General features: G+C 37.9%; 1 protein-coding gene across 1 annotated transcript in view; it reads left to right on the top strand.

The window, feature by feature from the left end:
• NF1 (neurofibromin 1) overlaps positions 1-26,026 on the top strand; it is a 169,391-nt gene that overhangs the window by 53,443 nt on the left and 89,922 nt on the right. The window contains 15 exon segments of the mRNA XM_038375337.2: positions 330-469; positions 1,036-1,158; positions 1,612-1,695; positions 3,025-3,141; positions 3,761-3,942; positions 4,054-4,265; positions 5,516-5,677; positions 7,734-7,837; positions 10,207-10,342; positions 15,785-15,847; positions 20,379-20,537; positions 22,110-22,207; positions 22,373-22,519; positions 23,023-23,169; positions 24,631-24,741. Coding sequence (XP_038231265.1) covers positions 330-469; positions 1,036-1,158; positions 1,612-1,695; positions 3,025-3,141; positions 3,761-3,942; positions 4,054-4,265; positions 5,516-5,677; positions 7,734-7,837; positions 10,207-10,342; positions 15,785-15,847; positions 20,379-20,537; positions 22,110-22,207; positions 22,373-22,519; positions 23,023-23,169; positions 24,631-24,741 — 1,985 coding nt within the window.

Here is a 26,026-nt window from a genome sequence, read left to right as displayed (position 1 = left end):
GCGAATAGACCATACAATTCTTAATTTGCATTTGAGATTTCAGACTATATTAGTCTAGCATGCTTAAATTTTTTAATTTTTAACTATCTTCCTACTTTAATAGGATTTATATTCTGGGAAAATGCTGTCTGTATTTGATAAACTTTTTGAGACCGTAGCTCTGTTAAGTGTTGGAATTCTTCTGAGTAGGTTAATCAGAACAATACTTGTCCATTAGATTGCTGCCAAGTGCTACAGTAATATAAATATTTTCTAATACTGTATACATTTAATTAAGTTTTTTTGGGCATCACCTCTAAGAATTATGACTCGATGTCTTCTTCCTATAGGTTTTGTTAACTGAGACCAACACCCAATTTGTAGAGCAGACTATTGCTATAATGAAAAACCTGCTTGATAATCATACTGAAGGGAGCTCAGAACATCTGGGGCAAGCTAGTATAGAGACCATGATGCTAAATCTAGTCAGGTAAGAAATCTAGATTGTTTCCCCTCTGCAGAGTAAGTTTTTAGATAATCACGCGGTGTCTCCACCCCCTTTCATGCTCTATTGGGTGCAATAGCAGAGATGTAGGAAGCTGGTTAATGTTCTGATTCTCAGCCCCCAGACATTGGCAGAAGTTAATGCTATAGGGGAGCAGCTCTGATTTTTGCCATGATGTAAGGTCCTCCAGTAGACAGTCAAACTATCAGCTCTGCCATTCTCCGTCTCCTCCCTTTCTCTCACTTCCTATCTCCAAAACATTCATGACACATCCCTCTCTCACTACATCTTGTGGGGTAAGTGGGGACCAGCGTAGGATGGTACAGAGCCATCTCAGTCAGCTTTTCCAGCACAGAGGAAATTCTTCACTGGCTATCTCACGCTGCTTTAAAAGCCACTGGGCACAGATTGTAAAATCTCACCCAAGGTATGCAATGACTGGTTATACAAGTATAATTCTAGACAACCAGAAGAAATTCCTCAAATGTGTCATCCCCCCAAATGCTTTGAAGTTAATTTATTTAGTGTTTTACTTGTTCTGACCTTCACAGATACGTACGTGTGCTCGGAAATTTGGTACATGCAATTCAAATAAAAACTAAACTCTGTCAATTAGTGGAGGTAATGATGGAGAGGCGAGATGACCTTTCGTTTTGCCAAGAGATGAAATTTAGGTGAGTACTAAATTAAACAGTAATTCCAATAATAATTCTTAATAATAATATTGGTTCTATTTGGGGTAGTGTGTTCTTGTGGAGTATAGTGGGCAGGTGGGTGTGGGGGTGACACTTTCTTACTAACATGCAAAACATTTTCTTGTTTCTTTGTATTTAATTTAGGCCTCAATCCTGCATCAGGGTTTGCTACCATGGACCTCTATGCCTGTGCAGAGTCCTCTTGAAGTCTGACAGTAGGGACTCTACATGGGTGCAGGGTTCTATTGGAAGTCAGTGCAGGATCAGAGCCTTAATCAGTACCCTACAGTTACTAAACCGAGTTAATCGTTAAGGTTTGCAGTTTAAATGTGTTTTGTAAAATATAAAGTTAATAATTAAAAATACCAGCTTGAGCACCACCAACTTCAGACAGTGTATTTTCAATTTTCTGTACTGTAATATTTCTTATAGGAACAAAATGGTGGAATATCTGACAGACTGGGTTATGGGCACATCCAACCAAGCAACAGATGAAGATGTAAAATGCCTGACGAGGTAAGAGAGAGGTTGATAGAATACTCTTTCTGAGGCTGTGTCTACACTGCATGCTAGGGGCTGTGTTTCCCAGCTCGCATAAGCTAGCATGGTAATGCTGCTGGCCATACTACCATAGCTGCACTACTCTTTTTAGCATGCTAATTCAGAAATAGGTACAAGCTAGGCATCGCACTTCTAAAGGGTCTCAGGGCTTGTGTACGTGACTATGGAGTTCATGGCAAAGCTGGGGTGTGAACCTGCCCCTCACAAGCCTTCCGTGGACTAACTGTGTGGACACTTCTGACATATTAACAATTAGTTAATGGGCTTTCATCTAGCCCTCTTTCAAGTGGTAGTAGATGAGAGCACATCAACGAACTGTTACCGCAAATCAGCAGGGTCCATGCAGACTAGTGCAGAGTAGAGTCACGCTGGGGCTAGATTCTCAATCAATTTAGTTGCCTAAGAAAATCACTTGCATTCAGAATCTGAGTGTCAGCATCTAGGCTCTCTTCTCTGTGAATAGGGAGAGAGAGGTACCTGAAAATGGGATTCACAAAAAACAGTTTGGGAGGCAGCTCCTTGCCCAAGGAGCTAATTAGAGATGCCAGCCACAGGGGTGTGTACTAAGCTCCACCCCTCTTCCTGGGAGAGGTGCTTTGCGAATCCGAATGCAGCCAGATTCTGGGAGTTAGGCATCTAAAGTGGCAGTTATGCACCTAAATCCTTTTGCAGATCCAGCCTTAAACATTTTTGTAGAGAAACCCTCATCTGCTAACGGTGACATGTAATATGATAAAATGTTTAAACTTCTTTTGACTATTTTAGTATAAAGGCAATACATGTTCAAGGCTTCCTTTGAAAAGAAAACTTCATTGTATTGTTCAAGGGTTTTTGCTTGCCAAGACCCAAGTTCAGGTTCTGTTTCTCTTGTTACTTGATGATTGTACACCTTGAAACAGAACATAAGCTGCATGTCTTACAACCTAAAGGAAAATGCAGAGGTCTGAACTTAAGTTTTGGCAAGTAAGAGGAAATTAACTTAACATTTTGTTTAAACTATGTAACTGTCATTAAACCTACATTTTTTTTAAACAAATGGTTGAAGATTTTAAAAAAAAAAATTCAGTTCCCCTTTAACATTATGAATGAGAATCATTTCATTTGGACTTGCCATGAACTGTGACCAAAGCTAATGTCATTCTGAGAACTGCAGAAAGAGTGATCATGCTTATATGATCCATAAGTATTTCATAAATTAGACTTAGATTTTTAGTAGGCATAGTCAGGTTTTTAGACTAAAACACTGGCCCTGTTTAATTTAACTATGTTTCATTTTTGATTCAGAGATCTAGACCAAGCAAGTATGGAAGCAGTGGTCTCTCTTCTTGCTGGGCTTCCACTACAGCCTGAAGAAGGAGATGGTGTTGAACTGATGGAAGCCAAATCCCAATTATTTCTTAAGTAAATAGTCATTTTCAAACAATTTCAATTCTACTATAATTAAGGCAAATACATTATTTTGTGTTTATTATGAAGCAAATTCTTAATCTTGCAAGGTTAATTTTAGTCAGGGAGTTGCTTCAGTATATCCTCTGAATTTGCGAATCTCCACCTCGTAGGTTTAAGCAAACACTTTAGTTTGTAAAAGTAAAAATATTTGGAAAGCAGTCATTAAATGCAACTTTGTTTTCTCCAAGTGTGTTATATGCTTATTTCACAAAATTATCTTGTTTCAATTTTAATTTTATGAATGGAAGAATATGTAATCTTTTAGAAAAGCAATCCCATGAAACTCAGTTGCCGGGTCTGAGGAATTCTCCATGTAGGCTTTGTGATACTGCCTTCCCACTCTCACAATGCATTCTTTAAAAGCTGTAGATTATAATAATAATCACAGTAAAACACAAAACAAAATAAAAAAAGAGAAAAATACCCAGAGTAAGTCTAACTTGTATTTCTGGGAGGTGTACAACAAAGTCATTCTATTTTATATCCTAGACCATTCTGCTTTAAGACTGTTCGCTCTTTTTTTATACAAAGTCTCACTTATCCAGATCTACAAATGTTATTTTTGTTTTAGATATTTCACTCTATTTATGAACCTTCTAAATGACTGTAGTGAAGTTGAAGATGAAAGTGCGCAAACAGGTGGCAGGAAACGTGGAATGTCTCGAAGACTGGCTTCGTTGCGACACTGCACTGTTCTTGCTATGTCAAACTTACTCAATGCTAATGTGGACAGTGGCCTTATGCACTCAATAGGTAAAGTAGTTAGAAACAATTGTTTTATGATTCACATACGAAGGCTTGAGCCTTAATTAAGAAGTACATGACTTTGTGACTCAAGTCTTTATTTTGTTACTATCTTGTTAGGCTTAGGTTATCATAAAGATCTCCAAACAAGAGCTACATTTATGGAAGTCCTCACCAAAATTCTACAGCAAGGTACAGAGTTTGATACGCTAGCAGAAACTGTACTAGCAGATCGGTTTGAGAGATTGGTGGAATTGGTCACTATGATGGGTGACCAAGGAGAGTTACCTATTGCTATGGCATTGGCCAATGTGGTGCCTTGTTCGCAGTGGGTAAGTTGATTCACACATCCAGTTACATGATATTTGTTAACCCCGAGTGCATTTTGTTTCGTAAGGTGTAATCTGCTTAACTCCTTCAAAAAGTCTTACATAAGACTTGGAATTAAATTTACTGCTCTTCCAATTTAACGATAATGTTGAAACAAAAGTCGACTAAAGAAACGAAGAGTTGAGGCTACCCTATTAGGGCCTATGTTGTAATACATGACCTTTTTCTCAGAGGGTTCTACAACTGTGATTGGGTCTACTTTGCTGAGAGCTTTAATCTAAACTAAGGTATTGTGGTATATTTTAAAATTATAGTTGAAACAGTACTTGTTAGCCTGTTATGGTAAAATAGTTTTTCCTTATCCTTTTAATGTTGCTTGGTGTGGGGACTATTGGGTATATGTACTGTAATACCAGAGTAGGCCTGTGTTTTGGTAACCTAATGTGCTTTTTCCCTGATCTGTCTGTGCTCTGTTTATACAATGGGTGAATCAATTTCTGTAGTATCTGGCTGGTGAATCTTGCCCATATGCTCAGGGTTTAGCTGATCATCATATTTGGGGTTGGGAAGGAATTTTCCTCCAGGGCAGATTGGAGAGGCCCTGGAGGTTTTTCGCCTTCCTCTGTAGCATGGGGCACGGGTCACTTGAGGGAGGCTTCTCTGCTCCTTGAAGTCTTTAAAACACGATTTGAGGACCTCAGTAGCTCAGACATAGGTGAGGTTTTTCGTAGGAGTGGGTGGGTGAGTTTCTGTGGCCTGCGCTGTGCAGGAGGTCGGACTAGTTGATCAAAATGGTCCCTTCTCACCTTGGTATCTATGAATCTATGAATTAGATTTCCACCTTGGTTCATCATAGGCTCAACCAAGTGAGATGGTTTTAGGAACATATTAAAGAACCTACCAGTATAACATGATCTGATGGGGTACTCGAGGAGAGATTTAGAAATAAAATTAGAAGTGGGGGAGTGGGATGAGCACACTTAAAGGTTTACTTGCAAGACTTAACGGGAGTTCATGCACTAGACCATGTTTCAGCCTGTGCTATACAAATTTTAATGTGGTCAAATATTTCAAAACAGGACAAACTACTAAATGGAAGAAAATATTTAGCGCAAGCTAGAATACTTGAGAGGCAAATTGTCACTGACATCTTTTTCTAGCGCAATTTACATTAGACATGTTTGGGGAGGTTTTCACACTTTAGCCTCTTTACTGATCTGACACACTAACCTCTTTATTTCTGTTCTTTAAGGATGAACTAGCTCGTGTCCTGGTCACCCTCTTTGACTCCCGGCACTTGCTCTACCAGCTGCTTTGGAACATGTTTTCTAAGGAAGTGGAACTGGCAGATTCCATGCAGACTCTGTTCAGGGGAAATAGCCTGGCCAGTAAAATAATGACTTTCTGTTTCAAGGTAAATTGTATGAGCTTAGGTTCCTGTTTATAAAACTCTTTTGAAGAGTGACAGACTAACAGGGAAAAATGAATTAACTCAGAAATGTGAAACTGCAATTGGATTATATTAAACTCTGAAAAAAGAAAAGGAGTACTTGTGGCGCCTTAGAGACTAACAAATTTATTAGAGCATAATGAAGTGAGCTGTAGCTCACGAATACTCCTTTTTCTTTTTGCGAATACAGACTAACACGGCTGCTACTCTGAAACCTGTAATTAAACTCTGAGTACTTGAAACAGATAATTGAAAATAAGATAGTTCTGATGACTGGAGAGTGCAAACTATAACTTGATGGCTGTATTTGTCTACACAGTCACAGACAATTCTTGAAAGTTCATCAAGATGCCATGCAGTTTTTTTTTTAAAAAGACTTATGGTGTCTGATCCTTGGAGACCTTCCATGCCGAGGCCTGATTTGGGATGGGGTGGTGGGGCAAAACTTTTTTGGCGACTTCATGACACACCCTCTTTAGTTCACACTTTAATCTGGAGGCCCTCTTGAAAGTTTCCAGGGAGCCCAATGTTCATTCTGCAGGGTTCATCTGTTTCAGAGCTATCAGGGTGGAAGCTGAATACAGTAATGGAAAAGTTTGCATAATAGAAGTATTTATAGCAGACTTAGTAGACACATACAAGTCAATGTTCGTTAAATGCAGGTAGAGTATAATTGTTTCCTATTCGATGCAAGTGGTTGGGCTAGCTAACACTCTTCTTATCCATCTTCTAATATTTTAGGATCTGTTAGGCAGTCACTGCAGTCTTCAGTCCTAGTCAGAATATTAAAGTGTATTTTAAGTTGGTTTAGTTGAAGTCTGCCCAGACAATAAGATGGGTGATTCTAGAATGCAGATCTAGCTTACAGAAGAATTGGAAGACTGCTCCCAAGAGGCTAATTTTGCATAAGGTGTCTTTCTCCCTGTCCTCAAAGACATGGGAAACAAGGTCTGGCCTTTCTTCAAATAAACTGAATTCCAGTTTAAGGTCTTGTTAGGAACTAGGTAAACTGAGATGCGGGCATTGAATTGATATATAGGCTAAGCAGGAGTCCAATCTCTTTTTTTAAAGAGGCGTACAACATTTGATAACTTCTGCTTCAATTAGTTATTTAGGAGGAATTGTTTATGGAAATAATTGTAGAACTCAGTTATAACTTTTCATTCCTGAAATGATCCTATGAAGTAAAAATATTAACTTTATATGATTCTGTCCTTTGCTCTAATCTGATCAATTTAAGACCTGTTTATCAAGTCAAAGCTAATGCAAAAAAGTTATTTTAACTGGTAGCTGTTTTATAAGCCATCTTATTTAAAAAGCCATCTGATCAATTTAAGACCTGTTTATCAAGTGAAAGATAATGCAAAAAAGTTATTTTAACTGGTAGCTGTTTTATAAGCCATCTTATTTAAAAAGCTGTGGAACAATCTCTGTCCTTAACTTGTTCAAGAAATATTTCCTCCTTCTGTGCATTAAAATTCATAAGAAAATAAGCATTTGGTACCCAAATTGCATTATACTTCTATGAATAAAGCAGTGATGATGAACTTGGTATCTTTTTGGGTAGGTAGTCAACAGCTTTTAAGTTAGGAGTATGCGGTCTTTAAAAAAAAAAAAAACTGTTATAAATGAGAGAAGTAGTGAATTGTATTCACATGTTTTTCTTATAGTACTATTTTGAAAGCTTGTTTACTTGCTTTAATTTGATATACTTCAAAAGTTTAATATAGTACTTAATATATTAGCATTTGTGCATAAACTTCTCAGACAGGAAAGTAATAATTCTAAGTACTTTTCACATTTCTTAAGCATATGTTTGCTTGTGTGTGTAGCATTCTGGCTATGAGAACTATATAATCTCAGAGTATATATTTTAAGATTCATTGTTTGTACAAACATAATCAGATGCAGGACAAAATAGAATGAATGTGTAAAGCTTGACATACTCAGTATTTGAAAATATTCTTGTGCTTTGAGTTATGCTGGCCTGGCCACACATTCTGATGTATTTTCTCCATAGGTATATGGTGCTACATATCTGCAGAAGCTCCTGGAACCTTTATTGAGGACTGTGATCACTTCCTCTGAATGGCAACATGTCAGCTTTGAGGTGGATCCTACAAGGTTTGAAATGTGAAAAAAAATTAACATAATCGTGATTTATAAGCCTGTTTCCCATCCACACTAATTTGACAGGATTAATTTTTCTTCTTTGAGTGCTTGCTCATGTCAACTCCATTCTAGGTGTGCCCCCGTGCATAGTCGTTGGAGATTTTTGCCCCAGTGGTATAGGTAGGGTTGGCTCTGGCACCCCCTTGAGTGCCGCGCACATGTGTCGGTATATCAGGCACAGCCAGCTACGCCTACGCCCACTCAGTTCCTTCTTACCGCCCATGGTGGTTAGTCGGAGCGCCTTCCCTTGCATAGCAAGGGCTAGTGGTTTCGTCTCTTCTGACTTTGAGCCTTAGGGCCTTGTAAGTAGTTGGTTTATAGAAGTTAGTGTTAAGTAATTGTTAAATGTAGTTAGAAGTTAGAGTCCCATCGAGGACTTAGCCCCAGCCGGGGCATGCCCTGGCCCTTTGGGGTTTAAGCCCTGCTTAGACTGCAACAGGCCTATGCCTGTTAGTGACCCCCACAGCAGTTGCCTCAAGTGCTTAGGGGAATCACGTGTGAAGGATAGGTGTCGTATCTGTAAACATTTTCGACCCAGGACTCGGACCGAGCACAACATCCGTTTGAGGGCTCCCTTCATGGAAGCTGCCCTCTGACCAGCTTCCGAGCCATCCCAGCTGGACTTCGCCGCTAGTAGCGCACCCCCGGCACTGCTCTCTGTCACCCGGCCCAGGAAGAAGACCAGGAAACACAGCTCTCCGGCACCAGGGAAGAAGGGCCATCGGGCAAAGTAGCCAGTTCGGGCCGCCCGCCCACATTGGAGCCTCATGGACGTGTCTCCCCAGTCAGGGCCCTTAGTCCCACAAAGGATCCACCGCCAACTCCACGGAGCAGTTGGGGACGCAGACTTGTGGCGGGATCAATGCCTTCCCAGGCTGTCCTGGCTCATAGAAAGCAGAGGGCTCTACCTGTGCTGCTGGCATCGCGTGTGCCCCAGGGCGTGGCAAAGGCTTCCTACAAGTGCAGGCTAGTCGCCAAGACCCGCCAGGGGCAGGTGAGCACCGCCTGTCTCCTGAACCGAGGCAATACTCTCTGACTCCATGCCACAGATCTACGGCTTCGCAGCCCAGGCCCTCAGGGGTTCGCCCTAGATCACCAGCACCGCGTTCGCGGACTCTGCCATCTTAATGCAGGTCACTTGGGGAAGTTGCTAGTCTCTGTATTACCAGCACTGTTCACCCTCCCGCTGGTCGTCTTCTCGGCGTAAGTCTCCATAACTCGCTCCGCGGGAGCGATCTCCATTGCGGTACTGGTCCCCCCAGAACCGGTACCATTCGAAGCACCAGTCTCCAGTGGCAACAGTCAGATGACAAACGCAGGCATTGATGTCTCCACCATGGTCACCGCAAGGGGATTCCTCTGGCACGGAAGGGTAGGTTAGCTAGCCCTTTGCCGAGGCATCACCGGCGTGATTGGTCACTGAATGCTGCATCGACTTCTATGGTGCCGCCTTGGCAGCATGGCCATTGGCCAATGCCGTACCTGAATATGGACCATAAGAATCTGGCCTGATATGTGACTCTTGCCCATAGCTCTGCAGATCATTTGCTCTAAGCCATTAAACCAGTTTCTCAACTAAGATAGAATGTTTTTCTTTTTATATGGCCTACTTTGTCCTGATTACTCACATATCTCCTCAGAATTTATACTAAATGGTTAGATTATTTTGTAGCTGCTTTTTTTCCCTAACTCTGTTCTGCAAGTCTCTCCTTTTTTTTTTTTTTTTAATTTTACTCTAGCTAAAATAGCTTCCCCAAAACATGTTTCCTTTTTGTGTGCTTTTATCCATATCTTTGACTTTGGGAAGTGATAAATGGCCACATTTATAAATACCCCGTCTACCTGCATGAAATATACCTATCTATGGCTAACTCAGTAACTGCTTCAATTTGCAATAAAACCATGACCCTGACAAAACCTGTTACGTATGCGGATCTTAAGGCACAAACAATACCTGTCTTGTTGGAGATGTTCTCAACTTTATTATACAGTTGCTGGACTTCTCGTCCTCCATGGGTATGCGAGACCCTAAACTGTGTGTTCATGGCTGTTAAGAGAAGTGATGGATGAGAATTCCATTATCATGATTTTTTTTACAAAGCTGTAAAATGGCCTGATATTTGTGAACTACTTCAACTCATTCTGCCTCTTAGGTTAAATCTATTGTGCAGATGTCTTTATTGGTAGGTTGTTAGCATTTCAACGAGGTTGCTAGTAATGTTACACTGAAACATGGCTGCTATCGAACATATAAGAGCAACTTGTATGTTTTTTGAATGGTAACATTTTGAAAGGTTGTCATATGTATGGATCTGTTGCAGATTGGAGCATACAGAAAGTCTTGAAGCCAACCAACGGAGTCTCCTGCAGATGACAGAGAAATTCTTCCATGCAATCATTAATTCCTCTTCTGAGTTTCCACCCCAGCTTCGCAGTGTGTGCCATTGTCTGTACCAGGTATGCCCGCAGTTAGGGTTTAAATCTTTAAACCCCAAGTTTTGTTGTAGAGATTGTAAAGGTCAGAATTTCTGGTTTAAAACTGTTGTTTCATGCCATGGGCCAATAATAAATTGCTATGACCATTTCTTTCTTAAAACTGTTTTATAGGATTTATGTAGTTAATCCTCCAAGCTGAAATTCAGCATACATAATCTTAGCCTAGGGAATGAACTGTGTTTATGGGGCTGGCCTGGCAGTCTTGTGGTAATGCCACTTTGAATTCACAGCTGAGCACCCTGAGCTAATAAGGGTGGGGTCATCTTGTCTTGCTCTAATACCTCTCGTAGGAGACTGAAGGCACAGCATTGGTTAGCTGCAGAGGTAAAAGGGCAGCTATTCTTGCCAGAAGTGTACATTGTGGAGCCTTTGAGGGTGAGGGCAGGAAAGAGGGAAAGTCTGGCAAGTGTGGAGGAAGATAAGTGTTTTGAATTTAATAGCAATATGCACACTTACTTTCTGTACCTGGAGTGACATCCCCTATATAAAATCCATTCAACTAATAGATGGTTTGCGCTCCATAATAGTATAATTATCATCCATCGATCTTTAAAAAGATCATAGGTTTTAGCTACCTGCTTGTTAGCTGCATAAATACAAGAGCTATTAAAAAGCCTGCTTGGTCCCTGAATTTAAATAGTTCTCTTCAGTCCTCTACTTTAAGTACAGTAAGTGCACAAACTGTTATCTTTGAAGTAAAACGTAACTGTTTTTCTGTTTCAGTAAAAAATGTATAAAAACTATTATCCACGTTAGTTCTGCAGAAATATTACTTATTCATCAGATACGAATGAACAGAACTAATGGTTTAAAATGTTCTTCAGCTCACTTTATCGTGAAGCTGGTTAAAATGGAAAATACCACACAAGCTTCACAGTTTGAGGGTATCTTCCTATAACTATTTTATGCAAATTTTCTATTGATTTTAGTAGAAGCTCTTAGTTGACTTCTATCATTTTAAAATAACTTCTAAATTCCAAGCTGATGTTGCATCAGTAAGTTTTTAAATTTAGATTGTCTCAAGCAGCATATATCCTGAAATGTTAATGGCAATATAGTAGTAGAGAGTTGTCTTAGGACTTACTCTTGAAGCTAGTAAAACATGTGGACTCAGGAAGTGTTCTGTCTGTGAGCATAGAGAGCCAAGCCAATGCAACATTCAGTCTTTATTCCTTTGTCCCACACGTACTGTGCTCTCTCATCAAGCACTTTCAGAAAGATTTCTCTAAGCTCTTGTACTTAATCATATACAAGCATTCTCTATCATGAAGCTATATATTGTAAAAGGAGAGAAAGTTTTAAGTTCATCTATTGGCAGGTAGGACACTGGTAACTTTAAAATGGGGGAGGGGCAGCATATGTTCTACACCTAAGAACAGCCATACTGTGTCAGACCAAAGGTCCATCTTGCCCAGTATCCAGTCTTCTAACAGTGGCTAATGCCATGTGCCCCAGAGGGAATGAACAGTAATTATCAAGTGATCCATCCCCTGTAGCTCATTCCCAGCTTCTGGCAATCCGAGGCTAGGACACCATCCCTGCCCATCCTGGCTAATAGCCATTGATGGACCTTTCCGCCATGAATTTATCTAGTTTTTTTGAACGCTGTTGACCTTCACAATATCCTCTGGCAAAGAGTTCCACAGGTTGACTGTGCAGTGTGTGAAGAAATACTTCCTTTTGTTTGTTTAAAACCTGCTGCCTATTAATTTCATTTGGTGACCCCTGAGTGGTACTACATCTGAGTGGTATACAAGTTTAATTTTAAAGGTGGGATGCAAAAAATCCAGATGCAAGTAAGGAATAAGATAATGCAAAAACAGAGACCCCCATCTGCAATTACTTTTGTGTTGAAGCCAATACAGCAAAGTCCTGCTTGGCAGCATGCATTTCAGAGAGAGAGATACTTTTCCATAGCAAATAATCCGGTCTTAAGTTATGGGAGAACACACTTTCTTGAGCTATTTGTGTGTTATAAAAGAATTACCCATACCAGGATAGACCAGAACTACTGCATCGCTGTTTTCTACCCATTGAATGTTCCTTCTATAAATGTAACTTTTTTGGCTTTTAAGATTAGTACTCTACAAACAATGCATTGTTTTTGGTGCTGATTGAAAATATAGGACTTTTCTTGAATTCCTGAAGAGTAGATATCCAAAACAAATTGAGCAGAGATTATTTTATTTTTTAACTTTTTAATCACAGGTCTTTAAGTACAAAATGCCAAATAAGGGGAATAAAGAGAAATGCATCTATTTCACAGTCAAGTCATTGAAAGATATCTCTGATCAACTCTCTTTTACATGGGTCTAGATCTAAAGAAATAGCTTGTGCCTGTGATATAAAATAGTCTGATCGTTCATTTTCTCTCTATCTAGGGGTGGTTTTAGGAAGTTGCATCCAGTGGGCTTGAGGGGATGACAGGCAGGTTTCCTTTCAAGATGAAACAAATAATGCTTCATGGAAGATGTGTGGGGGGTGTTTTTAACATCATCGACTGACAACTTTAGATAAAACCTTGAGTATTGCTTCAGTTACTTGATGTTATTTCCTCTGGTCTAGGTTCTGTCTCTTTGTCTGAGCTAGTTTCTTGTATGCTATTACTTAGCAAAATATTGTTGAAATAGAAATAGGTTTGAAAATATTCTAACAGTTATATTTGTGTACAGAAGTTTTTTAGTTCAATTACATGACTACTGGAATATATACATTGAGATATTGCCAAAGAAAATCCTACAGAGGACTACTAAGATACATTTTTACTTCTTTTTGAAGCATTTATGTACCAACTAGGTTGCTTCTGGAACCAAGTGTCTCATTGGACTTTGCCAAAAAAAATACAAATGAGATGAATTGGAAAAATACAGTACTAAAATAAACTAGTTTTCATCTGGCAATTGAGGAGTACTTGAGGTCTTTGAACAGTCTGCTATCTTCAGCCTGCTGTAAATAAGGCTTGATTTTTAATTTCTTGTGAATAGCCTTTTATTTGCATTTCTTTGCCCATTGTCTCCTACTTTCTCCTCTTTACACGACATTTGGTTTATCAAAATATTCATTAGCTTATTCTCCTACATTCAAGTACTAGAGAAATTTGAAGATGGTGGCCAAGATTAAAGAAATGAGAAATATGTCTGAATTGTCATTCTTTATTTTGCATTATATAACTCTACTTTTAGAGCGCTATGGTTCCTATATAGCGTACAGCCCCCATATACAATAATTTTGGCTGGGAAAGAGTAAAACAATTCTTTTAAGCAACCTCATAAAAATCTCTAAGGGAGTCTATCTCCTAGCATGAAGCGTATTCAATCTTGCAAATGGGACTAATTTTGCAGTATTTCTGGGGGGCTTATAAATGGATGTGAAGGAAATGCTAATCAGAATTGATTCTGAAAATGAATTGCTTTCAGTTAATGCAACAATCTCATTAAAACAGATTTAATTTGGATAGTCAGAACCACACTGAACAGCACTTTGGGGTAGTGCGAATAGAATTCATGATAAGAGGTATTTCCTTCTTGTGTAAATCACCAACATGTAACTAATAGTTAAGCCTCTGGTTATTGCAATGGTTAGTACACATGCTCACTCATTTTCAGGTAACTTATTCCATATGTAGTGCAAGATAGGACGCCAAGAACAAACTCAGTCAACATACCATTACCAAAAAGCACTCTGGTTTGTATAAAGAGACCTGTTTTTAATTAACATGAGGATGGGATTCTGATTTGCTACAGAAATTTATTCCCTAATGCACAGTGTGTGTGGTAATATCTATTTCTGAGATTAGCATTAAAATTTCTTTTTAGTAAATAGAATAGAAATTTCAGCTGATCTTGTCACAACTTTTTGTTGTGAATTGCCGTTATACCAGATTCAGCAGTGTGAAACTAGTTTTATTAGTAGGTGGATTTTGTGCTGAACTGATCATACATGCTAGAACAGTGGTTCTCAACCTATTTACCATTGTGGGCCACGTATGGAGCTCTGTTTTGTGGGCTACATCCACATAAGAGATAGATAGACAGACAGACAGACACACACACACACTACCTGTATGGCCCTGAGGATGTCACATGGGCCGCAGCTGTGTGCTAGTTGGATAGCAAGTGCCATGGGTTGAACCACTGTGCTAGAAGGTAAATATGAAGTGGATTGGAGATGAAAACTTTTCTGTAAATTTCCACTATTTTTATTTTGTAGGCTGTTACACAGACTTTATGGTATCTGCCAGAGCCCTGCAGGCAGCTATTGTAGAGCCCTGCAGTGGGACTGGGATCCTACAGGACTTACTGCCATAATAGCGGGAAGGAGTGGGAGTCTGTATTGTGGGATGGGATCCTGCAGGACCAGTTGCTATAATAGGTGGGAATGGGTATTGTGGGGCACGCCAGGAGCGGTATTAAAAATAATCCCATATCTACCCGAATTCTGACTTTTGGGTGCGGGTTTTTTTTTTTTTTTTTAAAGTGTCTTGTAAGCTTCCTTGTAACAAAATGCCAAATTTTAGTATGGCACCTGTTTCCTCCTTAGTGCTATTTTATTGTAATCTGTATTGATGGTTACTGCTGCTTTATTCAAAATAGTTATTTTCGGCTAATGTGGAGGACATGGCTTTTATCCTCAAGGCTGAAGTTCACCTCTGTGCAGAGGGAACAGCACAGAAGGTCTGCGTTCCATTGTCTGACTTAAATCACAGTGTGAGATAGTGCATAGGCCTTGGGCTGGCCCCTTTGACCAGGGATGAATTTCAAAAATAAACATAATCTAGTCAAAGCTCTTGAATTGTAAATCTGTAGCAGTTTCTGCATAGACCTGCTGGTTTTCTCAGTCTTTATTTACAGAAACTTTGTGCCATATTGTGCATCCATTAAAATAATTTAAACCATGATTGTGGTCCAATTACTTTAAGATGAGAAAATTATGAATATGAATCATACATTAAACTAAATTGAAGGACACACAGAGAAACTTGGGAAGATTTAAATCTAAAAATTTTAAAAAGTGATGTAGACCTTCTAAAAGTTAAACTTTTTGAAATATGCTATTTAAAAAATATTTGGGGGTATGGCAAAACATGTTTTGAAAGCTGAATATAATAATTTATACCTGATATTGTTTATCATAAGCAAATTTAAGCAGACTTTTAACTTAGCCAGAAATAGTAGAAATGATTGAAACCCAACATTTGCTTGCATTGTATTTAGTGCTTTGTGAATAAGATGTAGTAAAATAAGTATGTGGAATAAAAACTTCATCAAACTTTAGTTTATATATTTCATTTTTTGTTATGTTTGTTACATTTTATTGTGTAATTTTATGTACAAGTCAACATTGTTTTTTGTTGCTGTATGTAGTTGGTGCTGTGACTTGTTTGTGCTCATCTCTGTTCTGTAGGCAACTTGCCACTCTCTACTGAATAAAGCTACCGTAAAAGAAAAAAAGGAAAACAAAAAATCAGTAAGTTTGGAGAACTTTTTATTAGCCATTTCTTTCAAAGCAAAACAAAAGTCTTTTGCTGTTTGTTCAGAACATCTTCACCTTAGCTTATTTGACCTTCACTATAAAATCATTCTACTAATTCTGGCACAAAAATAGCTTTCATTTCAATTAACACTGGAATTAAGTTTTTATATTTTAAATATTCTCTGTGTGCCTATTTGAGTCAACAAAAAGGCATTTTTAACCTTACTGCTTGATGTTCAATATTCTGATCTTCTGTCCCTGCCACCATTTGCAATTATAAATAAATGTTACAAGAAAATTACTTCTAGACTTTAGGAAAATCCAGGTCTGCTTTATTTCAACATCTTGGTTTGTTAGATTTGTTTTTTTCCTGGAAGTGGGAAAACTCAGGTTAACACAAATAGTGCACTGAAAAGTAGTTTCACTTCATTGTCGTGTGAATTGTTTATTTATTTTCCCTTAAATTTTTCCTTGTGAGTAACCAATAAAATTTAGCATTTGTACTTGTACAAAATGAGCAAATCTCCTAAGGTAAGCCAGTACTGGGTTAAAGAAAATAGATTTTAAATTGACAATTGAGTATTATGCTTTTGCTTTCCTTACAAGAAAATGTGTGTTGATATAGTGATGTCATTGGAAGTTAAGATTTATTGTGTCTTAAGAGTGATCTCAGCCTACAGTGTGTGAATACTATGGAGAATAAGATGCATAAAGGAAAAATGCAAGTTGAGCATTTTGATGATTCTCGCCCCCCCCTTTTTTTTTTTTTTTTTTTTTTTTTTTTTTTTTTTTTTTGCATTATTTGAGCGGAGTGTTAATTGTGTTTGTATGCAAAAAGTGCGGTCTGCACGGGATTATTCTGAAAAAAGTTAATCAGTGATTGATGAAATCTTGAGAATTGTGGTGGGTTTGTAAATGAAGGAAAATAGTCTTTAATATGTGCTATGTGTTAATGATACGTTTTCCATGGCATTTCAGGTGAACTAGAAGTTAAATGAGTCATTCTGGGTTAAGAACATCTTTAATAGGATTAGATTTTATCCTGAAACTTTTTTTTTAAGGATTTAAATTTAAAAATCTTTTTGAAATACAGAGTCTGGGAAGAAAACGGGATTAAATATTCTAAATTTTACTCTTGGAGATTTATTCTTGCAAAAGATGCAGTTTACATTAAATAGTGTCATTTATTTCCTCCTTTTTTTGAAAAATAGAACAGTACTCTTTGTACTGAGTCAGTATAGGATTGTCTTTAAACTTTACATTGCAAGGCTAAAGGCACATTTGAAACTTTTCAGAGGAAAGGTTGACCTTTCTTAATTTTATCTGATGGAGAATTATTCTGGTCCTAATATTTTTCTTTTTTTTTTCTTTTAAACTACTACACCATTGCCATTGCGAAATTATTGTTAAAAATCTATTCTCTTTTTGATCCATGAAAAAATGCTTTCTCCTGCTGGCTCTTGAGCAGTATTTATCTAACCTAAATTATTCAGAGCCACACTGATATATTTTCAATGATGTATGCAACTGAATACTGCTAATAAATACTTGATGTATGAAGCAAAGCAGTGTATTTATAGTAACATTAATTACTGAGTTTTGAGACTATTAAAATTTAAGCTGTTTAAAATATTGTAAAATTTCATACTTTAAGACTTTTTGGTCAATAGTGGTTAATAGAAATCAAATTTTGTTGCTGTTTACTGATAAAGTAGTCTGGTTTTGATTGAAGTTTAAACTTTTTAGTACAGAACTCGTGATATTTTAATGGATTGTAGTACTAAAAAAAATCTGCCATGTGACTGTACTGACTTTTTAAAAAGCACTACCTCTGAAAACAATATTCATTTATTTTAACATAATGTACATTTATTCTATCCTTGTTCTTGGTGGGGGTTCTTCAAGTTTTAAGGTTCTTGGTACTTGTGATATTTGTAAAAGTAGTTGTGGTTCGATAACTAAAAGCTATTTTAAACAGGATATATGTGTGCAAGTTAAGAATAATGTTAAATAGTCTATTTAAATTATAAATCAAACAAACTGGGAACTATTACCCAAATATTTAAAATAAAATATAATCTGTTAAATTTTCATGCGTTATTCATCATGCTTCTTCATCAGCAAAATTTACATGTTGAAGAATTCTAGGTTCTTTTACCCTTTGAAAATGAATTCTGAGGCCTGGAGAGCCTGTACACCTGTTGTTTGTAATGATGCAGGTTCACTACCACCCCTGGGAATCCTAAACCTTGATACCCACCTTTCTCATTCATTAAAGACACTTCTATTGACGTTTAAAGTTCTTATAGGCAGAGGTGTCGCTGAGCTATTGCTTGCTTTTTCATCATTAGCTGTTTAGAATATTCCCTGGTGAGCTTATTGAACTTCCTGGTGTTCTCAGAGATCTCTATCAGCCTTCTTCTACAAGCAAATGAGAACACACGCACTGATCCTGTTCAATCTGTGCTGTCAATTACCTTTTGAAGGAACTTTTTCCACACTAACAACTCTTTTGTGCTTTTTCCCCACTCCATTTCTTCAATATACTTTTTAAGACTAGGCATCAATAACATTTCATGGATGAAAGGTAATGAGACCTCTGAACTACCCCGAAGGGGATTTTCTGCAGTGTCTTCTGCTGTTTCAGAAACCAAGAACAAGTAAACTAAAGGATCAAAGAACGTAATACTACAAAAACTCATTGCAAAATTTAGGCTTTGGGGTCACACCATGGTTGTTTCAGCTGCATTCATGGCAGCTTAAGTCCTCATGAATCCTGGAGACCTACATTCGCAAGATACCTTTATTTGTATTAAAATAACATTATTGCTGCATTTCTCTTTTCCCTTCCCTTCTAAACAATAAGCTGTAGAACAATTCATACTGTCCACAGGCTATTTGGAAAAAACACACGCTCTTGGGTCCAGTCGTCGCATTCCCTGTTTGCTTCTTGGGACCTTAACTAGAACTTGATAAAGGAGCAATCCTAAATATATAGTCATGAATTTTATTTGTAATTTATCCTTGACAGCATTGATTTTTGCAATGAATTTATTCTAGTAGCCTGCCAGTAATTTACATGTAATCTGTATTTATCAGTACAATTTCTTCATGGATTGTCTATCCTCAGTTTCATTCATTTTAAAATTGAGAAGATAGATCAAGCTGGGGAACTCTAGGACTGTATTAAAAGCCCTATGAACAACAAAAAACCACACTGGTATATGTGATGACCAGATGAGTAAATCAACCTGTTTTAATGTCTAGCCTCCAGCAGTTTTATGGAAAGGTACTTTAAAGAACTAGTGTCAGGTTTGAAGGGCATGAACTTTCATATCTACAGAAGAAGCTTTCACCATATTCCCCACAGGAAATTTTTCTAAAATCCCATAGTATAATTCTTACTGATGTTCTTCAGATGGCATTTCAGAAGTTTACGTAGTACATGTACTCCATTTAGCAGTCTAGAAGGTTCTCCTCAGATCTCTGCATTTCTCAGAAACCTCATTCCAAAAATGTTTCAGATGAGCTAACTTCCAGTCAGTTTAGTGCTCTAAGCGGTAGCAAGTTTTTCTTTTCAGCCCTGAGTTCATAAGCCTTTTATTAAAATGCAAAGATTCTTTAGGTAATAACCAAGAAGACTTAGTTTTTCTTTCCATATATTTCATTCTGTTCATTCTACAAAATATTCCAACTATTTTGGATTGGGTCCCCAAAAGTAGTACCTAAATCTACAGTTTTTCAGCAAATTCTGTCCCCATCTTTATATGATTTTGCTGGGCACTGAAGTGAATAAGAGGGAAGGGTATATGTGTGCAAGTTAAGAATAATGTTGAATAGCAGAATTCCTCTTTACCAATATAACTGATCTGTTCTTGGTCGTATCATTTCATTTGGCAAAACTGTTGAAATAGTGGGTTATTTCTCCTCTTCAAGTTTTCTTTCAGGTTCCAATGAAGTCTTTCCTCCAAGGTTAAAAGTACCCAAGAATCATTATAATGTAAATTTTAATGGTGAAGGGGCTTCTGTGAGTAATCTTAAAAATCTGACAAATTAGAAACGCTCTTCCCATGTTTTTGACTGGGACATAATATATATTTGAATTGAATATGTTGGAATAATTGTCCACATTATTACTTTCACTGACTAGTAATTTTTAAACTACTTCTTGGATTTGTACCAATTTGAACCTCTACTAAAAAATTTCACCCACATAGGGATGATTGTATGAAACTTGCAGTAAAATTATGTACGTCTGCTTTAAAAATCCCTCTTCCTCTTGCACTTAATTATCATGACGGAGTTCTTCTCTAGGTTATTAAGCCATTATAATCCGGATTTAAACAATATTCTCAAATCAGCATAATCCTACTCAAATGTATCAATCCTGTATAGTCCTATTTATGATCTGGATTGATTGATAAATACTTAAAATGGGACTACAGCTGAACACTTTTTTCAGCTTTCCTTCCTCTTTTACTTTAATTCAAACTGTAGCTTTATAATTCTCATTTTTACTTTTTAGGTTGTCAGCCAGCGGTTTCCTCAGAACAGCATTGGAGCAGTTGGAAGTGCCATGTTCCTAAGGTTCATCAATCCTGCAATTGTCTCCCCTTATGAGGCAGGGATTTTAGATAAAAAGCCTCCACCTAGAATTGAAAGGGGCTTGAAGTTAATGTCAAAGGTGAAGGATTGAATTTGCTTGATTCTGTATTTTTATTTGGACTTACTGTGTTTTCTAGGTGATTTTTAATTTGGCTTTAATTCTTTGTTTAAAAAACTATAAGGAGACTTCGCTCAGCTTTAAGTTTACTCTAGCCAGGACTTCAGTGTTTAAATGTATACGATTTCTATTAATTTTACAGCTAATTTGAATTGCAGTTTCTGAACTATGCTTGGGTATATATCATAATTCTAATATGCAGGCTTTATATCAGTCTAGCTCTTGAGGGGAAATATTTTGTATAAAAAACAAATATTTTGATGTTTCCCAGTAACCTGAGTATAAAAGAGCCTATGCTGTTTGGCCTCCCACCTACATTGCTGTTTTTTAATTCTGAAAATTCTGTGTCAAAATATTAGACTTGTTTGCACAGTTGTGCAAAATTCAAGCTTTGGGCTGCAGAGTTCTGATTGAAAATTAATAGCTCAGAAGTGAGGGCACAAGAAATTAAGCAGGACACGCTGATAACTGCTGTCTAAAAGGTAGTACCTTTGTTCCTGTTAAGTTTCTGTTCCTCAATTCTGAAAATTATTTTCAAAGCCTCATGAAGATTTTGAATTTCAGTGGATGTACGTGTATCAGAAAACTTGACATGTATGTGCCTTACTGTCATATAAATATTTTAATGTTGAGTACTCCTCCGATGCCTCTAAATATACCTACATAGGAGGTTGTTGAAAAGCCAGTAAGGCTGACTGCGCCTTTTTAATGGCTTTGTAAAAAGCAACTTTGATGAAGTACAAAGGTAATTCCACTGGTAGTTTATCTGAGAAATCTTTGCCACTCATCTTAGATAAAAATATAGAAACCAGGCTTTCCTGTGGGCCTTTGGCCGGTAATCAGCCCAAATATCTGTACTGCTGTTAAACAGCCGCTTAGCTTGAGCCCTGCAAGTCTACGTCAGCTGGCTCAAGCTAGTCATGGGATTTTAAGTACGGTGTAGACATACCCTTAGTGCACAGCAAGTTGGGCTGTTTGAAATAGCAGTACCTCAAAGTGCACTCACTTAGTGAGTGAATTTTGTAGTTGAAAAACTCTCTTCCTGTACACTTGTTTCAACTAGTGACCACTAATCAGTGTAGTTATGAGAGTTTGGGGGGAAAAAACACCATTCCATGGCTGCAAGAAGAATAAATATCCCCTCATTCTTCAAGCCTACCTGAAAGGCAATGGAGTGAGCTTGTTCTGACTTGGCCCCATGCTCCCTGTCCTTTCTGTCCATTCTTGTAAAATTTCCCCCTTCTCACTACTAAAGGGAGCCTTTAAAGGTGCAAACACCCCTTTTCTTCCAGCCAACTGGACAAAGATTCATTTGCATAAAGGCTGCAGTGGGCACAGTCTACTAAATTAAAATTAATTGGGTTGTTCAACAGCCTTTGTGTGTGTGTGTGTGTCCTGTGGATTTTCATAGATAAATAGAAGTGGATGAATCTGCCAAAGTGGGAAGAGATGTTTCATTGGCACAGCTGCATTGTGTAATGTGTAAAACCTCTGTGTGCCTTTAACAATTCTATTTTCTATTTTATTGTTTAGATACTTCAAAGTATTGCCAACCATGTCTTGTTCACGAAAGAAGAACATATGCGGCCTTTTAATGACTTTGTAAAAAGCAACTTTGATGCAGCACGAAGGTAATCGCACTGGTAGTTTACCTGAGGAATTTTTACCACACATCTTATGTAAAATATAGAAAGCAAACAGAAAAATGCTTTCTCATGGCTCTGTGACCTGTTGTCAGCCTGCTGGACTGATTTTTCCCTGCTAATTGGAGCAATTGGTTTTCTGTCTCCTTTTAGGTTTTTTCTTGATATTGCATCAGATTGTCCTGCTAGTGACACTGTCAATCACAGTCTCTCCTTCATTAGTGATGGCAACGTACTTGCCTTACACCGTTTACTTTGGAACAATCAGGAGAAGATTGGCCAATATCTTTCCAGCAATAGGTAAAAGATCTGAATGTGGAAGGGAGTTATAAATGCAATTACAGTTCAAGATGACAAATCAATTAATTCACATCCTGGGGATTGGTGTGGGCAGGATTTCATTCATTAGCTATTACTTAAAAGAACATTGTACTAACCTACTTCTCTTATGAATTTTTTTGTCTGAGGAGACGTTTAGTTTGCAATATCCATAACTTTCCATTGCAGTTCTTCATATTACTGTTAGGCAAACAAGTAGATTACTTTAAGTGGCTATGTCTCATTCATATTGAGACCTGTGCATGAATTATGCTTTCTACTGTGAACAGATTTCTTATAGTTGTTCACTAAACACTGCAATAAAAACTAGAGTAAAAAATTTAACATTCTTTACTTGCCTAAAAATAATTGGGACGAGCAACCAGCTCATTCGTGATAAAGGGAAGTTACTGGACAAAAATCAGGAGTGGTCCTGCGGGTTAAGTAGGATTTGTTGTCTCTTGTAAGTAATGTATTGTTTCTAGGGATCACAAAGCTGTTGGAAGGCGACCTTTTGACAAAATGGCTACTCTTCTTGCCTACCTGGGTCCACCAGAGCACAAGCCTGTGGCAGACACACACTGGTCCAGTCTAAATCTCACCAGTTCCAAATTTGAAGAATTTATGACTAGGTAATGGAGCTACTTGACATTGGAAAAATTGGCTTTTTTAAACTTTAAGCTATCAGTCTTATAATTTTGATGTAGCGTGTACAGTAACTCCTCACTTAATGTCATCCCGGTTAACGTTGTTATGTTGCTGATCAGTTAGAGAACATGTTTATTTAAAGTTGTGCAATGCTCCCTTATAATGTTTGGCAGTCGCCTGCTTTGTCCACTTCTTTCAGAAAGAGCAGCCTGTTGGAGGTAGCTGGTGGGGGCTTGGAACCAGGGTGGACCAGCAGTCCCCCTATCAGCTCCCCTAAATTCCCTGTGTGGCAGTCACTCAGCAGGCTATCAATTGCTGGGCAGTTCAGCTGTTCCTCCCCGCTCACTGCTGTGTGTTGCTCCTGCCCTCTGCTTTGGAGCTGCTCCCAGGAGCCTCCTGCTTGCTGTGTAGGAGTTGGGGGGAAGAGAGTTGCTAATGTCAGGGCATCCTCCTCTCGCCACTCCTGCCCCCCATCTCCACAGAGTGCGGGTGAGACACAACAGGGCTGAGTAGCGAGGGAGTTTGCTGGCAGCAGCTGCTGCCTCATTTTGCTGATCTACTTAAAAAGGCAGTGTACTTAGAGGGGGGTCAGTGTACTTAAAGGGGCAATGCACCTCTCTCTCTCACTCACACACACACACACACACACACACACGCTGTCTGTCTCTGTCTGGTTCATGGTGCGTCTCTTCCCTCCATTCGTGCTGCCTTGTAAAATTTGAGGCTACATTAACAACGTGTTTCAGAGTAGCGGCCGTGTTAGTCTGTATTCGCAAAAAGAAAAGGAGGACTTGTGGCACCTTAGAGACTAACAAATTTATTTGAGCATAAGCTTTCGTGAGCTACAGCTTGAGGGCTCAGCTGAGTGCTAATTTATCATTTAGCAGGAAGGCATTTCCTGGGAAATATCCCACCCCCTTCCACCCTGTGACTCCACCACCTCAGCCAAGCTCCACAATAGTCTTTTGTCGAGCAAAAAAAATTTCCCTGGAACCTAACCCCACCTATTTACATTAATTCTTATGGGGAAATTAGATTCACTTAACATTTCGCTTACAGTAGCATTTTTCAGGAACATAACTACAACGTTAAGCAAGGACTTACTGTATATACATAAGTACTTTCATACCTAATGAGATCTTTCGGAGGGAGGGATGTGGGGGAGAGGTAGAACCAAATTTAAAACCATTTGAGTTCTTTTCCACTCAAAAATAGAGAAATAAATTCCATGCGGTGTGGTGATTTTTTTTTTCTCCCCACAAATGTCAGCTCATTTGGTAAAATGGAAAACTCTAAGAAAACAGATGTGGTGGTGTTTAAAAATTTGCTTAACAATATTTAATAAAATGTTCAGACAATTTTTAAAGTGCAAATGGGCCGTTTTTCCCTTAGACGTCTATGAACAAATGATGTCAATTTAAACTAGTAATTCTGCTGATTTCTAGGCACCAGGTACATGAAAAAGAGGAATTCAAGGCATTGAAAACATTAAATATTTTCTATCAAGCTGGGACATCAAAAGCTGGCAATCCTGTTTTCTACTACATTGCTCGGCGGTAAGAAAACTTCTGTCTTTCCCTTGTCTTATAATAACCACTGTAATACCAAAAGCAGCAAGTGCATATAAGGAAGATATGTTCTTCTCACCAACCAGGAATTTGTGAACATATCTGAGATTTGAGGTGAGAATATACTCTTGTGGCCATCCAATTTCCTGGATCAGAAATTTATCGATATAAATTGTATGGGCACCCATCCCATAGTGTCTGAGTGCCTGTGGAATGTATTTAAAGTTCATTGTGAAAGCGTTAGATTTTATTTTAGGAGGTGAAAAATTCAAGGTCAATAAATATTAAATTACACCCACAGTGCGTATGGATGGTACTAATATTAAGTCATATCAATAGCTTCCTTCTCTTCAGAATTTATTGCAACAGAAAAATGGGGAATTTAAATGCAAAATGAGGTGGCAAAACATGTCATGGAATAAAATTTTGAAAAATACTTAAATCCTATTTTCAGTAGTGATTTAGGCATGTAGGACCTAAGTCTCATTGAAAGTCCCTAGGACTTATGCTCCCAGATGCTTAAGTTGTTTTTGAAAATGGAACTTGTGCTTATAAGTCACTTGAGTACTTTTGAAAATTATATCCATGATTGTTAGTGTTGAGTTGCTTCCTTTCTATAAGGAAAGGATTTAGTATGATATGGGGTAGTGCATATGATGTATGCAGAAGTCTGATTAAAGAAATGGGGAGAAAATCAGTTTAAGTAGTGAAGAATAGACTACAAGTTTTGCAAAATATTTAATATTAGAACCCAGGGCTGTGCATATTTTAACTTTGATCTTCCACCATACTCGAACAATTCACTAAAATAATTGATAATTTTTACTACACTAATGTTGAAAGTTTCAAGAAATATATCTGACACAGGATTATTCTTTTCAGATCACCAAGGCAAGTATTTCACTGTAATCTTTTAATTTTTACATCAGTTTTACTAATATTAGTGAAATGATTGAACATAGTTATGCATAACTAAGTAGTATTACTTATTGTTGACAAAGGATTACGCTTTAAGCTAAACATCAACAAAAATGCAAACCAAATAAAGTTGCAGTCTAGATCTTGACAAACAAAAAACCATAGTGTGAATGACAAGTGGAACATATAAGGATTTGAGATATCGGTGTCTCTTGCAGGAGAACAATTGGACATTTGCAAAGGGAACATGACCTCTTTTTATGGTTATCTGAGTTTATTAGGCCAAAACTTTTGGTTACTCTATTAGAATTGTGCACATTGGACACATGAGGATAGATGTTGGAAATAGGGTCAT

This window comes from Dermochelys coriacea, chromosome 17, assembly GCF_009764565.3.
Source record: "Dermochelys coriacea isolate rDerCor1 chromosome 17, rDerCor1.pri.v4, whole genome shotgun sequence".
NCBI lineage: Eukaryota > Metazoa > Chordata > Testudines > Dermochelyidae > Dermochelys > Dermochelys coriacea.
This window is presented reverse-complemented; position numbering and strand designations above follow the sequence as displayed.